The 17,218-nt window shown below is 38.3% G+C and overlaps 1 protein-coding gene across 4 annotated transcripts in view; it reads left to right on the forward strand.

The window, feature by feature from the left end:
- Positions 1-16,717, forward strand: part of LOC111347081 (uncharacterized) — a 50,350-nt gene extending 33,633 nt beyond the window's left edge. Inside the window, exons 1-8 of one of the 4 annotated variants that reach the window (XM_088729887.1) lie at positions 1,620-1,826; positions 4,489-5,133; positions 10,540-10,814; positions 10,906-11,023; positions 13,254-13,367; positions 13,883-14,064; positions 14,632-14,854; positions 15,478-16,717. In XM_088729887.1, the coding sequence (XP_088586013.1) occupies positions 5,061-5,133; positions 10,540-10,814; positions 10,906-11,023; positions 13,254-13,367; positions 13,883-14,064; positions 14,632-14,854; positions 15,478-15,521 (1,029 nt within the window). In that variant the 5' untranslated portion in view covers positions 1,620-1,826; positions 4,489-5,060 and the 3' untranslated portion in view covers positions 15,522-16,717. Of the gene's footprint in view, positions 1-1,619; positions 1,827-4,488; positions 5,134-10,539; positions 10,815-10,905; positions 11,024-13,253; positions 13,368-13,882; positions 14,065-14,526; positions 14,855-15,477 lie in introns of those variants that run through there. The other 3 variants (XM_088729885.1, XM_088729884.1, XM_088729886.1) reach the window with 3 other exon arrangements.
- Positions 16,718-17,218: the final 501 nt, after the last annotated feature.

Raw genomic sequence — 17,218 nt, forward strand, 5'->3', positions numbered from 1 at the left:
GAAAAAATTCTCTAAAAAGAGAGGAAAATCATATTACCTAAGGGGAAAAAATTTGGGACGATCGACCGCTTAAGGTGGCTCGTACCAGTTTCCTCGTGCGGGGAACAGGTCACTCTTGCGTGACGCGCGCGAGAGAAACGTGCGAAAGAAGCGCGAGATCAAAAGATGAAAATTCAAACCAAAGATGGCGGCGCGTGGAATTTTTTCTACTTTTGTGAGAAGTTTACCTGAGAGCTTGTATTTGATGTGTTGAGCGGCCACTGTGAATGCAGGAGATAGAAACTAAGAAAACGAAGAAGATTTTCGGAGAAGTAAAGGTTGCTTCTCTTCACATTTAAAAGAAATATTCAACCGATGTGAAATCTTGCGACGGCGAAAAAAGAAGAACTCAAGTGAAGGATAATCTACCTGAAGTGGAAGAAGACTTTGAAACTTCAAGGAAAATAATATGATATAGCCAGAAGTCATGTGTAGGATTTTTAAGACGAGCTCGGGAGGCTGTCTTTGACGGCTGTTTAATGATTTTCTTAGCAGTAAAAGTCTGTAAACATCAGATCGTAGGTGTTCGCGCGAGCACACGAAATTGTCAGCGGTAGCTAAAACAGATCATGAGCAAATGTCGATCTTCTAGAATCCAGATTTTTAAATGCGCGAGAACGCGCGTGGAAATTGCTAAACTCACGAAAGCTATTGCATGAAAACAAGTCCGGTGACCCCTTCTTTTTATTGTTCCAATATGATAATAAAGTCGAAAGGAATCATCAGAAAAAAAAACTAGAAAATTCTGCGGAAGGAAATTTGTGATGTGTGAAAATTGCCCTTTTTGTAGATTTTCTGAAATTCCGCTCCGTAGAATTTTTTAAAAATCTTTGTGCATTTTCCTTTTCAAGTGCCAAAAGCAATCACAGAAAAAAATCAGGGGGTCATCGGGTTAGTTTTCGAATTATTTAAGCCACAAGCTAAAAAATGCGTCTGAATAAGCCTATGAAAGCGTTTCCATAGAAACTGCTAGTGACGAAATGACACTTATTTTTGGATAACCAATGATTATGTAATTAAACCCCGTAAAAGAGTTCAACTGGCCTTGGTCAGTCTTTCTGTTGTATTCTTTGAAAGTTACAAACCATCAAAAAGATGAAAACCGGTACGAGCCACCTTAATACGTAGCGACTGCTTGATAAGATGCCGGTTAACACAGGTTCGACTGTAATTTGTCTCCCGAACATAACATGTTCCAATATAAAAAAAAAAACATAGAAATCTATAATAGATTAAGTTATAGGTACAAAAGCTGAAGTATTCAAGTTTGCTTCCGTATGTTAGAGTGTTTCGTGCAATGTAACAATATTAAGTCACTCATTTTACGTCAAAATGTATGTCACCAATTGAATTATAGTGTTCATAAGAAGGACAGTATTTTTTTCTGTACTTTTTTTTCCTACCCAAATATTTCACGTCTTACAATTTAAATTGCGATCAGACTTTCTACCTGAGACAGCAAGGTTCAATAATGGAAAAATTTAGAAATGCTAATTCTTAGGAGTATTATAATTAATGATGTTGTGGCTGAGGAAGCTGATTGAGCTGCAAAGGAAGAATTATTCCACCTGCATGATACCTTTAATTAAGGTAAACTTCTCATAAGAAAAACATTTCATCTCCATAACTGCAACACGATAATTTTTTCTCGTTCTTTCAAGCTTCAATGCTGGCTTCGTCATTCTTTGGGACTTCTTTTCGAGAAATAAATATTTTTAGCCCGTAAAAAGTTATGGTGATTCTGGACCTGTTCGTTGTTTTTGCGTTAACGCTCGCAGTTAATAGAGGTAGGTCGAACAGTGGTAACAATTCCTATTAGGTAAATCTTTTGTATACAGTTCCTTCGTGATTACAGATCAAGTTTCCATACGCAATAATCTATTCAATCGTAAACTTATCAAGAGAGTTGGCCAAATCTACGGCGATTTGGCAAACTACGTTTATGAGGCATGCTCAAGGTATGCGCACAGTTTTGGAAAAAAAAAATCAAGTCCCAGCAAAATCAACATCTTATTTTGGCAAAAAATAACGAATACCGAGTAACAGAATGAAATAATTACTTTTCCAATACGGGAGAAAATAGAATATAGTATTACTAATTTTCTTTTTCTACGAAAATTTTTAAAAAAGCATTTACAGTCAAAATTTTCGCCCGTGATAACTGAACAACGGGGTTTATTTTAAATCAGAAAAATATTTCGGTTTTCTGGGATATTACAAAAACAAATTGGGAGTCTTTTGAATATGTGTTCAAGATGCCCGTAAAGGTATTCAGGCGATCGACATCTGACTTCCTGTCTCCGATATTGGCTAAAAATAAAATATTTACATCAGTACATCACGGAGGGTTAGGCTAAATGAAACTTCGTTTACTAAATCCTCATGCAGCGTTAACACACTTCCCTAGAAATGACTTGGAAAAAGAAATTTATTTAAATTTTTAAGGAAGCAACCAATGTATTAGGCTGAATTTTCCACTTCACCCCGGAAGCTTTTAATGCTTCAGGGATGATTAGAACCAGGGGTAGTAGTAGCCAAGGCAGAGTTATACCAGAACCAAGGCGCCGATACAATAACTTCCAGTTTAAAACTTTGCTTCCTCGAGTTTACATAGTCATGTCATGTGTCATCTGTGTCATACAAAGAATTAATAAAATATTAATGTTACAATTCTTCAAAATTTGTTTGGGAGAGACAACAAGAGTTTGGTAAACAATTCCTCCAATTCTCCATGTACGCATCTATTAATATGTAGATAACAGACAATTTTCTTGTGTGACTTAAGGTTCGTTTAGTACTTTACACGAACAGAGCAGAAGTTATCTTTACGAAGTTCAATGCCAGAGGGACAACTAAACTTGCCTGGTTTTCACAAAATAATCTACTTCAGTCGCCATGGACGGGTCTTAAGAACGCGGTAAACATTTACATCTTTTGCATTAATGATGGCGGGGTACGCAATTTTGAAATTACAGCTTATTACAACGGATGCCTTAATGATGCTGGGTGGTTTTTGATCACGGGATCTTACTGTGACTGGGAGAAGTTTTACCTTGTACCGGGAATTCTGTACAGCAAGAAAACTCACAATATTACATGGAATAACAACCAAAGTAAAAATTGCTTTAATAACTCTTGCAATATCTCTGTTATTGTTTTTGTTTGTTTGCTATCAAAACAGAGAAATAAAAATAAATTTTCTAAACAAACCCTCTCGCCTGGTTTCCTCGCAATTTGTCCATTGTTTAAATTGAAACAACATTGAAGAACTATCTCCTTTTTTTGCTTTTGGTGTTATAGCCTTTCGTTAAACTGATCCAGTCGACTCTTTATCGTATTACTCGGCGATTTTCTTTACTTCTCCACAAATCTGGGATTCAACAGTGATAGTTTAGGACGCCCTTTTTTCTTCTAAGCATCAGAATTAATTGATGAACACAGTTAAAGACTGGGGCAAAACCGCAGTTGGAAATTGAAAGGGAAATTCTCCGAGTCATCTAAAATATAACCTTTCCGGTGATTACAAGGCCGGTGCTAAAAAACTGTTTTCACCTGGGAAAGGTGACTTTCATCGACTTTTTATTTGTCTTCCTCTTCTTCTGCAAAGACTAGCAAAAACTAACGATAAAAACCAACGTTTCGGTGTCATCATGACGCCATTGTCAAGGAGGAATAAAAAATAAAGTTTGTGGCAAGGTGTAACACTAAATTAGCATAAATATGTTACGAGCTAATTAAACAAATACTTTTGCGCGAATTGAATCGCTTTGCACGTTCAGAGTGGGTTTTAAGTCTCTGATGAAAAGCATTTCGTTCACCAAACAATCGAACTTGTTACTACACTTTTTCAGAATGCTAAAACGTTTCAGTAGGTCTTTCGGGACTTCGCTGTGCCGTTCGTGGTAGTGTTTATATATTGAAGATGCCTTTATGCTAATTTAGTGTTACACCTTGCCACAAACTTTATTTTTTATTTCTCCTTGACAATGGCGTCATGATGACACCGAAACGTTGGTTTTTATCGTTAGTTTTTGCTAGTCTTTGCATTTCTAAATCCTCTTCTTCTATCTGTAAAAAATGAATTCGATATTATGGCAATCGTTTATTTATTGAGATTTAAACAAGTATAAGTATAATGCATAGTAAATAATTTACTATGCATTATCTATGACAAAAATTTTATAACTTTCATTTCTCAAGCTGACGTCGGAGGCGCTGGGGTTGTGATTGCGTTGGTACGTTAAGGACCCAGGAGACCAGTCAATGAATAATCTGAATAAAGTGTCGTAAAGTAAAAATTCTGCTCTTACTTGATACAAATCACGGAGAATACTGGACTATCGCCTGTGTGGTGAACGCCATATACCGAAACCAAAAAGAAAGTTAGAAAAGATGCGTTTAAAGATCCAAACCGAAGTAGAAATGAATATTATAATCATCTTCAAACAGGGACTTAAAACGCGAAAGTTGCCGAAATCCATACGCACTGGGCGCCAACCTGCCAAAGAATTGGAAGAGCATGGAGGGATCGAAGTGCTTGACTGGCAACTGGATGGTCTAGCTTCGAGAAATACTGGCTCGTTTCTTCCGACGACGCTTATCCTTAATCGCTTTCCTCTTGGCTCCTCTGTTTACTCGAAACATTTTCTTTTCTTCAATATTTCTTCAATATTTTGATATTCTTGTCATTTTGTTCATTTATACAATGCTACAATACTGTTGTGCTAATTATTAAGATGGCCTTGAGATTTCCAAAATAACTTTGTAAAAGTTGAAAACGGTGGGTACGTTGGTATTTTGTAAAATAAAAATGATAAATTTTCCTCACATTAATGAAATATTTTGCATTGACTTATTTTTCAACAAAATTGTACCATAAAGATAAATACAAAGAACTCCCGACATCTATTGGCTGAAAAGTAAACAGGAACTTAATTGAAGCCAATCTCAAGCTAAATATATATAAATGGGAAACATTCACTTTCATAACTGTAAAGCAGGTGTCTATATGACTTTGAGTCATGTCCGTCGCTTGGATCTGTTTTCTCTTACTGGAGCTGTGCTCAATTATACCAGGGATTGTCTGTTCACAAGGTTAGTTATTCAAGTATGTTCTATGACAAAATGAAAACTAAGAAATGGATTCTTTCACCACTAACATAAAAAAGGGCGCAAGTGACATGAAATGTGGGCGTATACGGGAAAACGTACTTTAACGCTTATCCGTTAAACAGGCAAAAACTAACGGGTAGTTAACGGCCTTGAAAGTGTTCTAACGTTTTGTCTTAACGATCTAACGGTCGGCATGTCATGGCTAACGGTCATTTAGAGCGTTCCAACGTTTCGCTCTGACGCTCTAACGCTCTACTGATTTTGCCTAACGGCTCATGATAACTTTCTAACACTTCCACAACTTGTTCTAATGCATGCCTGAAGCCGTTAACCGTTAGCTTTGACGCTCTAGCGCCCTACTGATTTTGCCTAACGGCTCATGAAGACTTTCTAACGCTTCCACAACTTGTTGTATCGCATGGCTGAAGCCATTAAAATCTAACGCTTGCATCTGACGACTTAAGCGTGAGAAGCAGTAGATGCAGCTAGTCTGGTGTACCAAAAAGGTTTTCACGAATTGCCGATTATCTCACATTATTATAAAGATACTGATGAAATACCAGGATTTCTTCTTTTACTAAAAAATCATTTTCCTTACGGTGCGCAGTGAAGATACTATTTTTATCTTTCCCGTGTGAGGATATTGGTGTGGCCATGGTTACCAACATAATTACCCAATTGCTGTTTCGAAAATGAATTTAAAAAAGTTGTCTTTTATGTGGAAATTTCATCAGTAACTATATAATAAACAGAACATTACATGGCCGCTTGGGGATACGAATTTTATCTTCTCGTGCTGAAAGTATCTCTCACTCGTTCGTTGCGCTTACTCGTGAGAGATACTTTCAGCACTCGAAGATAAAATTCGTATCCCCGCGCGGCCATGTAATATCCTCTATATAACCATCTTACACGATAGTAAACTCCACATCGGTAAAAATGTAGATTTCTCTAAAAAAAAGTCGCTATTGTCGGATGTTTCAACCAAGGAGCGTTTGATGGCCCTGCCTGGAAGGGAAATAGCCGGATCGCAATTATTAAACTTGGATGTTTTGGAAAGGACACAAGCACATCTAAACATAGTCAAGAAACGCGATATGAACAAACTCCCTCAATTTCCTGCCGCACATTTTCAGTGACAACATTATTTTGCATTCGAACGCTTTGTTGCTGTATACTCGTTGCTGCCGTCAGAAATAAAAAAGATCTTGGACAAAAGTAATGTTCAATATTATAGTCGAGAATTTCAAATGATAATTACGTTGTGCGAAGACGAGAAAAATTCAACAGCTTGACACAATGATCACTGAATCATCCAGTAGGAAGGATATTTGCGATGCATGAATATATATTAAACAACGTTATGCAAATTTAGTATCTTAAATCGATTCATATCTTGCGAGCCGCGTCCAGGACTTTACTTATTCTTGTTAATAAACATTATTTTTAGGCATTTCGATGCCTAAATTAAGGAGAAAATTCCCACCTGAGTAAATCCTAGACTTTCAAAAAAGTCCTTCGCCGGATTTCATATGGCGACCTCTCGCAACTTTGTCGCTCGCGGTCGGCCGCTTCGCCGCCGAAAAAGCCAGCTCACTCCGCTCGCCAAGAGGTCGACTTGTCAAGGGTACCAAAAACCGTTTTCTGGGAAATGATCTGAAATGCCCCGTTTATGCTTCCGAGTGTACTTTAAAAGCAATATCAATTAATTATTCGAATCGCTAAAAAAATTTGATCTGTTCGGTCGTCCAAGGAGTGATTTGAGCCTAACGAATTTTTTAGGGCTGTTTTTCGCCTTTCCCGAAAATGACAGCCCACAGTAAGGACGAGGTATTCCCTTGGCCGAAATGTTTAGCGGTCCTTTCAATTTTTTCCCGAAAGCGTTATCTTGGTGGGGACGTTTTCGAATTTTCTAGGGCGACGTAGCATCTATAGAAAATTATACGAATTCAATAACGGGTTGAAGAAATTTTGCTACTTTCATTTCTTTGTGTTTGTTGTTTACGAAACTGACATTCTAACGGATACAACTAACGCTCTAACGCTCGCATGCTAAAGGCTAACGGAAACTAACGGCTTTCATCCATTTAACGGAAGGTATGATTTTTTCTAACGCCTCACCAAAGGAGGATTAGTCAGGCATCCCACAATTCCACGCTTCGAACTATATTATCAATTCGCTCTAGTCACGTAATCACTCAATCGAGATGGAGGTAGTTGAGATCAACAGCGAAGTGCTCTCGCGTTTACCACTAGTTTATGTCAACTGCTTGGATTTGGATAGTCAGGCTTACATCAAACTTTCCAATTTGGCTTGTTGTCCGAGACTTCCAGGCTTCTCAATGTGATATTCTCTCAATTTACCCAAACAGCTAGAGGATGAAAGCGAAGATCGAAGACGTTCGGTGCTTATAATCTTCAACTTCGATTGCGTCGAAAAATCGGTCTCTTGCCGCTTCGGATATTCCACCATATGACGAATATGAAGGAGACAACAACATCCCATAAATGTCCTGGCTAGACTTACGGGTCTCAAATTGTAATTGCAGTTGCTACCCGACGAAAGGATAAATCGCCGTGAAAAGCCAGTCTTCTGTAGAAGTGGCAACTGACTCGAGTTACCAAAAGAAATAAAGAAAACACTCCATCACAAAATACCAACCTTTAATTTAGGAGCAAACCTTTACACAGATGTACTAAAAGGGGCATTTAATACAGGTAGCAAAGGCTATTGATCGATCAAAAGCGGTCCGGGTGATACACCAGTCGAGGAAAGACGTCAAAATTTTGGCGCCAATTTAAAAAAATTTTCAACGGCCACATATTCCTACAAAATTTCGGGACTTAAGGGAACCTTTGCTAATATTGAAAAGTGTCATTATTCAGGCACCACCAGACGGAATAATATGCTTAAGTACCCACCAATAATAGCACAACAGGCAAATATCGATCAAGCGTTAAAGTAAAGCGCATAAACATAGCCACACAGTCGTGCATACCACTCATGACAAAGGCGTTTTTTATTTTCATTTAGAGAAGAGCAAGTTCAAGTACTGAAGTACATACATACATACATACATACATACATACATACATACATCTTTATTTAACAATGCAGGTTAGAAGGATTGGCAAGACCGAAGTCCTGATGTGGACCTGTCAACTTAACTGTTACAAGAATAAATAACTGTTACAAGAATACATAAAACCGTTCAAATCACCTTCCGTGCTCCTGAATAAGGACAAACAGCTGTTTAAAATTCAGTCGACTTTCCAGCGCTTGCACTCGAATTCGATGCAATGTGACACCTTCTCATCGATAATAACGCGCAAGGGCTAATCGGATACCCGACTAATCCTCCTTTCGCCTCACCTAGCCGTTCTAACGGATACAACTAACGCTCTGACCTTCTGATGCTAACGGCTAACGGCTAAAGTTTTTGATCTAAGGCTGTGACGTTTAAAGCTAATTGTTCTGTTAACGCTTCTAACGTTTCTGGGAAAAAATTCCAACGGGCAACTGACGGATTACTAACGCGGGTTTTGCCCGTCTAACGGATAAGCGTTAAAGTACGTTTTCCAGTGTACGGTCACAAATATAACTATGATCTCATCGTTAAGGTACTAACAATTTTGCTATAAAGGAACCGAAGTTAATCCTTTATTTTAGTTAGTTTGCATTTACCAAAATAAATTGTTTGACATGTGTTGCGTAAACTGTTGAAGAGGAGGTGAGGTGCAGTGCGATTAAATCGCGCAGTATAAGAAATCACAAAAATATGAGACAAATTAGCGAAGAGCACATCCAGACATTTTTGTTTTATCTTTCACAGTTGGAGGATAGTATATCGTGCTAAGTTTAGAGAACCTGTGGGCCCTGAGAAAAAAAAAAAAACATTTGAACAATTCTTCTCCTGACATATAACGTGTTATTGTGCATCATCTTTGTGAAAAAGGGTGAAAAGAAAAAGTCTTCAAGGTAACTTTGGGTACAAATTCAGGTAGTTTTAGCTGGTGAGTAATATTTGCATACGCGTTTTCTAGCTTCAAACGGGACCGTTAATTTCCGGCAGGTATTTGAAAATAGAACCGAGTTATTTACACGAGGTCGGTGGGGAAACTACTGCGGAACGACTTTTGCTATGTGTGTGCAATTAATTTTTCTTCAGAGATGGCATTAATGCAGTTTTTTCTGATAACTGAACTTCTGGAAGGACAAGTTCGTTGAGCCTGCCGACTTGTTCCATCACGTGATTCTGTCAAGCGGTGAAATTACAAGGACACATACTTTATAGATTTTTGCAAAACAAAACACCAGGGTCCAGTTGTAGAAAGGCCGGATAACGCTATCCAAAGAATAAATTGCTATCCAGCGGATAAGTAATAGTAAAACGTGCGGCACTATAAGCTGGATAAAGATTTATTTAGTGGATAGCGTTATCGAACCTTCGAACAACCCGGGCCTGGTAAAGAAAGCTCTTCCGAGGTCGATGCCCTCTTGACACTGTTCACAAAAATAAATGTTCGTATGAAAGAGTCAGCTAAAGATGGAAGATGGTTTTGTTAGACAACTGCTAAACTTTGTTTATATAACCGTCCCGTAATGTCTTCATGAAGCAATTAGCAAGACACCTGTCACGAAAAAAAAATCTGCTTTATCTGTTTTCATCATATAATATAGTATTTGGCACCAAAAAAACAATAGTACAACTTAATTTTAGCAAGTGAAATTGACATGGAAAACCTCGACGTTTTTCTCTTTTTTTCACCACAACGTCTGACTTTTTCAGTTCAAGTTTAAACATTACCGACATCTGCCTCGACTGCAGTCAAGGGGCAATTTTTTAACCATCCTTAAAAGACCACAGATACTGTGAAGGAACTTCAAATTAAAAAAAAAAAAAAAGTGGATTTCCTCAAAACGAAGGAAAAACATTCCGCAGAATTTGGCCTCTGAAGGTATAAAGTAATTCAAGCCATAATTAATTCGCTCGGATGGCTTTGGGTCATTTTTTCTGTTTACTGGCTTCCTTCGCCTTTAAAGAAGGAAATGGAATAACTTACAATTTAATCGAATTCGGCTCTTAGTTAATTTTTGATTGTTATGCAATTTATGTCGGTTACTTAGAAAACATCGCGTGTGATTTGTTTTCCCTAAAGACACTCGCGAAAGTTTCCCACAAGTACAACAACACGTAATATAATAGTAAAAATAGTGTTCGTAAACAACACCAATTCAGTAGCCGTCGCTGAGGTAAAAGGAAGGTCACAATCCCAAAACGTCACTTACTCCCATTCAAAGTTTCCAACTTCGCAACGAAGAATATCTTCTGTAGATAAATACACTTAAAAATATTCTAACTTGTAGTAATTGTATTCCACCGACAGAAACTCTTAATAATCTGGATTTCGAGTATAGGCAGAGTTCCAGACGGAATCTGCTTACAGTGGACATGTTCCATTATCTAAATGTACCCCAGATTGACATGATCACACCTTATGACGACTTTGAATGTGTATTAAAATGCCTCAACCATCCTTTGTGCATTTCTGTGAACCTGGCCGCCGAAGGCAACAAGTGGTGTGCGTTGTTGTCATCTAACAAGTTCAACGACCCCAAAGAATACAAAGAAAACAAAACTTCGCATCACTATTACTTTGCGGTAAGAGTTTTTTTGCTATCATCAAACAGCATTTCAACTCTGAATTACTTGAAAATAACGGAAATAAGAGACGTTTCTTTTTCCTTTGAAGTCCCCTTGTTTTTCCAAGCCATGCCAAAACGGAGGAACTTGCGTTGTCGCGAATTACAACCTGGAGATGTTTGAGTGCATCTGTAAGACAGGTTATGCTGGAAAACTTTGTGAAACAAGTAAGTTTAAATTGTTAAATTTGATGACTCACGCTGCACGACTGTAAAGTATCGAAAGATTTGTTTGAGGCTTACTGGTTTTTAACGGCCGTAAGGTATATTTCAAGAGGGCATAATTATGTCGAGAGATACTTTAAATATATTTTTTTTTAAATCAATTTTATTTATACAATGATTAGTATTATGTACAAAACAAAACTATCAATTGCGTACTCAATTAAGTTAATTAATGGTTAAGTGCCCGCATTGCAGTACACCAGTGAAGGAGACGCAGCACAGGGGAAATTAGCTAGGTTATTGACAGTTGCTGGTTGTTATTACTATTTACAAGTTGTTTTACGGGAAGGCTAGCTCCTCTGTGCAGTACCCCAGTGAAGGGGCCCTAGCACTGGGAGAAATCTGTTTTCTATTTACACGCGAGAAAGGTGCCCCCTGTACAGTACACCAGCTAAGGAGACTCAGCAGAGGGGTGTTATGTAATGGAAACAGTATTTACAAGGGGCAATTTACACTTTGATTTTGAGTTGACGGTTCACAAAGGAGCAGAGAACGCTCCGATTAGCCGATGAGCCCAGAGAGTGGTAGATGTCGCGCCTGGCGAAATGCGGAAAGCCGCAATAATGCGGAGGCGTATGCGGGTAGTGATATTAGAGATTATAGAGTTAGCTGAGGCCCTCTGGGATTCAAACGTCCCTAGGTTCCGTGCGGCCCACAGCTCGTTGAGCGCGAGTTTAATTAAAAAGGAGGTAAGAGCGTTTGAGCGTTCGAACTGGGTGCCTCGAGGGAGTCTCTGTCGCAATAAAATAATCGAATTAGTGAGTAAAAGGGGGAATCATAGAGCTGATTGATCAGGTTCGACACCCAGCTCCACACAGGGGACACCAGATGACAAGAGCAGAATGCATGGGAGATTGTCTCGCGCTCGCCCCAGAAAACGCATTGATCGCTCACGGCTAGCTCCCGCCAGGACTTGAGGTAAGCCCGCGTCTGGACCACCCCGTGAGCGATCCACCACGCAATTTCGCTCTCCCAATTTGTGCATCTCATCTCCATCGTCATGATAGAGATGCTTTAAACTGCTTGATTGTTTATCGCGAGTAAGAAAATTTGATTCGAATAAAACCGTAAATCATCATTACTTACTCGCCTGGCTTCATCACCTTCTTATGGTTGTTGTCCACCTCTACTGTTGGATCAGATCAGTGATTCCCCTTTTTGTTTTCTTCCGTAAGCGTTTGGTATTTGGATTTTTTTCGAGATGACCTAATTTTTGAAATCTCTGTCTTGTGAAATTGTCCCCTCACAGGCTGGACGATGGTATTTAAAATTGTTAGCGGCCTTTCTCCACCCGACGTTGGTGAAATTTGGTTGTCACGGTCCCTCTATCATGAAAATCTTAACGGAACCTTCGACATTATCAGTAGCTTATATAAAACTACCATGACATTTTAATAAAAACCCTCTTATGCAAATCGTCATTGTTACATAGCGACAATATAGAGGTACAGATATAAAACCCCTGGATATAACGTACGGGTTTAAGATCCTTGGTTGAAATTAAAGGAAGGGCATTCGCGATCGGCGATTAATATCAACAGCTACGCGCAGACCCCTAGATGTAACATTTTACCATCGCTATAAACACTGGTTACAGGTTTAACAGCGATGTGACATTGTAAGTCCAATATCAACATCTTGGCACAGATTGCGCCCCCGTATGTAAGAGTTTGCGATCGACACAGACCCCTGACCGTAAGATATTACGATCAGTATCAACATCTGAGTACAGCCGCTCATGTGACACATTGATTAAAACCCCTGGGTGTAAGGAACAACGAACAATATCAACATCTGGCCAATCCGTCTCGCGACTAGGGTAATCCTGTTAGCATGTTGGTGTTCTTTCAAAAATCGTGCCAATATAATTTAAATAACTCGATGTGAATACTAGAAGTTTTAGTCAAGAGTTACAATGTTACGACTTGTAGTGAGGAAGTCATTCGTGCCATCCTATCGTGATTATATTTAAAAGTTTTCCTCAAAAAGTATTCGAATTGATGAGAATACATTTACATCTCGACTGCCACAAAAGCCACTCTTCTCGTATATGATTTATAAAATTAGAATGCTCATAACAGGGATCAGACTAGTACAGCAGAGAGACCTGCAGATCACTGCATCGTGTGCAGGGATTCTTATAATTATCCTTTGTACCGTTTTATTTTTCCAGTAATTCTGCCTCAGAACTGTTCTGAAGCCCCAAAGGAAACGGGAGTCTACAAAATTTCTATTCACGGATCAGACCCATTCCCAGTGTACTGCGATCAAACAAGTGATGGAGGAGGTACGTCAAACTGAATAAGATGATCTCAATTAGTTCAACCGTTAGGCGTAAAAAAGCCAAAAATTTTGCCTATAGGGATAAAAATTGACAAATTGAAGCCGTTAGTCATAAAAAAACGTGAACCTTGATTGCAAAACCATTAACCATAAACCGAAAATTGGCCAAAACTTAGTGTTAGTCGTAAAAGCCATTACCCCTTTGAGACCCTCGAATAAGCGTCATCAGTAGTTTCCAAATAAGTAGTTGTTTTAGAGGTGGCCTACTCCCTCGTCAAGAAATGCTCTCGGACTTGAATTTAAAATGAAGGTCGATGTCTTATTTATTTTCTATTTTTCTTTAGCGACATATATGCAGTCAATTAGAAAAACTGTTTCTAGAGTTTTGCAGAAGAAGCAAATGATTTTCACGACCTTGGACTATTTCTTAGAGCTTTGTTTTGTTTTGTTCTGTTCTGTTTGTTTTTTTGTTTTTTTTTTGTTTTGTTTTTGCTTTTGTTTTTTAAAATTTATTTTAAGGTTGGACGATGATATTCAAATACATTGGAGGAATGTCTCCTTCACCGACTGGTAAAGCGTTATGGAGTTCATCCGACACATTATCAGAAAATATTACCGCTGCTTTAGATACCACTGCAACCTACCAAGGTCACTACAAAAACCGTCTCATTCAAAGTTGGCAAAGTTTTAACCCTCAAGAGGTAAGTCCGTAAAATATTTACATCACAGAGGCTAGGCTAAATGAAACTTCGTTTACTAAATACTCATGCAATGTTAACACACTTCACTAGAAATGACTTGGAAAAAGACATTTAGTTAAATTTTTTAGTAAGCAACCAATGTATTAGGCTGAATTTTCCACTTCACCCCGGAAGCTTTTAATGCTTTAGGGATGATTAGAACCAGGAGTAGTAGTAGCCAAGGCAGAGTTATACCAGAACCAAGGCGCCGACACAATAACTTCCAGTTCAAAAATTTGCTTCCTCGAGTTTACATAGTCATGTCATGTGTCATCTGTGTCATACAAAGAATTGATAAACTGTTAGAATTCTTCAAAATATGTTTGGGAGAGACAACAAGAGTTTGGTAAACAATTCCTCCAATTCTCCATGTACACATCTATTAATATGTAGATAACAGACAATTTTCTTGTGTGACTTTAGGTTCGTGTAGTACTTTACACGAATGGAGCAGAAGTTATCTCTATGAAGTTCAATGCCAGAGGGACAACTAACCTTGACTGGTTTTCACAAAATAATCTACTTCAGTCACCATGGACGGATCTTAAGAACGCGGTAAACATTTTCATCTTTCGCATTCATGGTAGCGGGGAACGCAATTTTGAAATCGCAGCTTATCACAACGGATGCCCTGGTGATACTGGGTGGTTTTTTATCACGGGACCTCACTGTCCCTGGGAGATGTCTCACCCTGTACCGGGAATTCTGTACAGCAAGAAAACTCACAATATTACATGGAATAACAACCAAGGTAAAAATTGCTTTAATAACTCTTGCAATATCTCTGTTTTTGTTTTTGTTTGTTTGCTATCAAAACAGAGAAATAACAAGAGATTTTCTAAACAAACCCTCTCGCCTGGTTTCCTCGCCATTTGTTCATTGTTTAAATTAAAACAACATTGAAGAACTATTTCCTTTTTTTTGTTTTTGGTGTTATAGCCTTACGTTAAACTGATCCAGTCGACTCTTTCTCGTATTACTCGGCGATTTCCTTTACTTCTCCACAAATCTGGGATTCAACAGTGACAGTTTAGGACGCCCTTTTTTCTTCTAAGCATCAGAATTAATTGATGAACACAGTTAAAGACTGGGGCAAAACTGCAGTTGGAAATTGAAAGGGAAATTGTTCGAGTCATCTAAAATATAACCTTTCCAGTGATTACAAGGCCGGTACTAAAAAACTTTGTTCACTTGGGAAAGGTGACTTTCATCGACTTTTTATTTGTCTTCCTCTTCTTCTATCTGTAAAAAATGAATTCGATATTATGGCAATCGTTCATTTATTGAGATTTAAACAAGTATAAGTATAATGCATAGTAAATAATTTACTATGCATTATTTATAATAAAAATTTTATTACTTTCATTTCTCAAGCTGACGTCGGAGGCGCTGAGGTTATGATTGTGTATGTACGTTAAAGACCAAGGAGGCCAGTCAACGAATAATCTGAATAAAGTGTCGTAAATTAAAAATTCTACTCTGACTTAATTCAATTCACGGAGAATGCTGGACTATCGCCTGTGTGGTGAACGCCATATACCCGAAGTCAAAAACAAAGCTAGAAAAGATGCGTTTAAAGATCCAAACCGAAGTAGAAATGAATATGATACTCATCTTCAAACAGGGACTTAAAACGCGAAAGTTGCCGAAATCCATACGCACTGGACGCTAACCTGCCAAAGAATTGGAAGACCTTAGAGGGATCGAAGTGCTTGACTGGTAACTGGATGGTCTTCGAGAAGAACTGGCTCGTGGCTTCTGAAAACGCTTAACCTTAATCACTCTCCTCTCCGCTCGAAAAAATTTATTTTCGTCCCCAGAATTTGCCGCAAGTTCGTCCAATAGATATTCGTTGACCGTAAGCCACCAACTGAACTCGTTCCAACAGCTAGATTTAGGCCCTCTATTTTTTACGTTACTAAAGCAGTACTTTCTTCGAGATTGCGTTTTGCTCCCTCCAAGGACCTATTTTTCAAGTCGTTTGAAACGTCATCCGACTCAGATCGAGGACTTGTGACTTATGATCAAGGTACTGTTGGTTTCCCTTCCGCCCGCACTGATGTATAGTTCTCACGACGAGCCTTCTTCACAACTTGATCAACTGTAGCACCGCTACTCTCAGAAAAACTTTGAGCAAAACTGGCTAGCCTTGATTCGACCGCTCTGAGTTTGCTGTTGAAGAACCGATCGACTTTGAAATAGCAATCTGATCGCTTGATTAACAGATAATCGAGATGGATCTAACGCGGATACCGTGACCATGGCCAACTGTGTCCGTTGAGCGGCTTTCTTAGACCCGAAGGACGAATACTCAATTAGTCAACACTTATTTAAATAACTTAACACTTAAGAGACATACCAAAACACCTACGAATGAACACAAAATGCCATTCAGAACGTGCACAAAACGAATTTCTGCTCGACTTCCTACGAAGACATTGATATTCTAATTGATTTTGTGATAGTACTGCTGTTGTGTTAATTTTTAAGTCAAACGGCCTTGAAAATCTCAAAGAACTTTGTAAAAGTTGATAACGGTAAGTACGTTTAAACGTTGAGATATTCTGTGAAAAGAAAATTGATTTCTCCTCATATTAATTGAATACCTTGTATGTTCCATTGTTTTAGCTTGTTTGTATCGTAAACTGTTAAAGTGAAGGAGAAGTGTAATGCGATTAGATCGCACTGTATAAGAAATCACAAAAATTTAGAAAAATTAGCGAAGAGTTCATCCACCCATTTCTGTTTTATCTTTTGCAGTGGGAGGATAGTATATCGCAACAAGTTTAGAAAACTTGTGGGCCCCTTGTGTACGACCTTCATTGCTCATTGAAAAACACCACAAACTTTTATTTGCCATTTACCGAGAATAGTTTTACGAGGCGTACTAACAAGGAAAAATTTCAACTTGCACAGACAAATTAAGGAATCAAACAAAGTGGCAATTATTCCACTTTACGGAACTTAAAACCGCTTGACCAGTACCGTAGGGAAGCCTTGTAAATACAATTAATATAAGTCTAAACGTACATGGTATAATTTGGAATTAAAATACACTTCCGCAGACGGATGTCTCGTAACCTAAGTAAGGTATTTATAAAAAAAAAAGTTCAAC

The sequence above is a fragment of the Stylophora pistillata genome, chromosome 8 (assembly GCF_964205215.1).
Source record: "Stylophora pistillata chromosome 8, jaStyPist1.2, whole genome shotgun sequence".
Lineage (NCBI taxonomy): Eukaryota > Metazoa > Cnidaria > Anthozoa > Scleractinia > Pocilloporidae > Stylophora > Stylophora pistillata.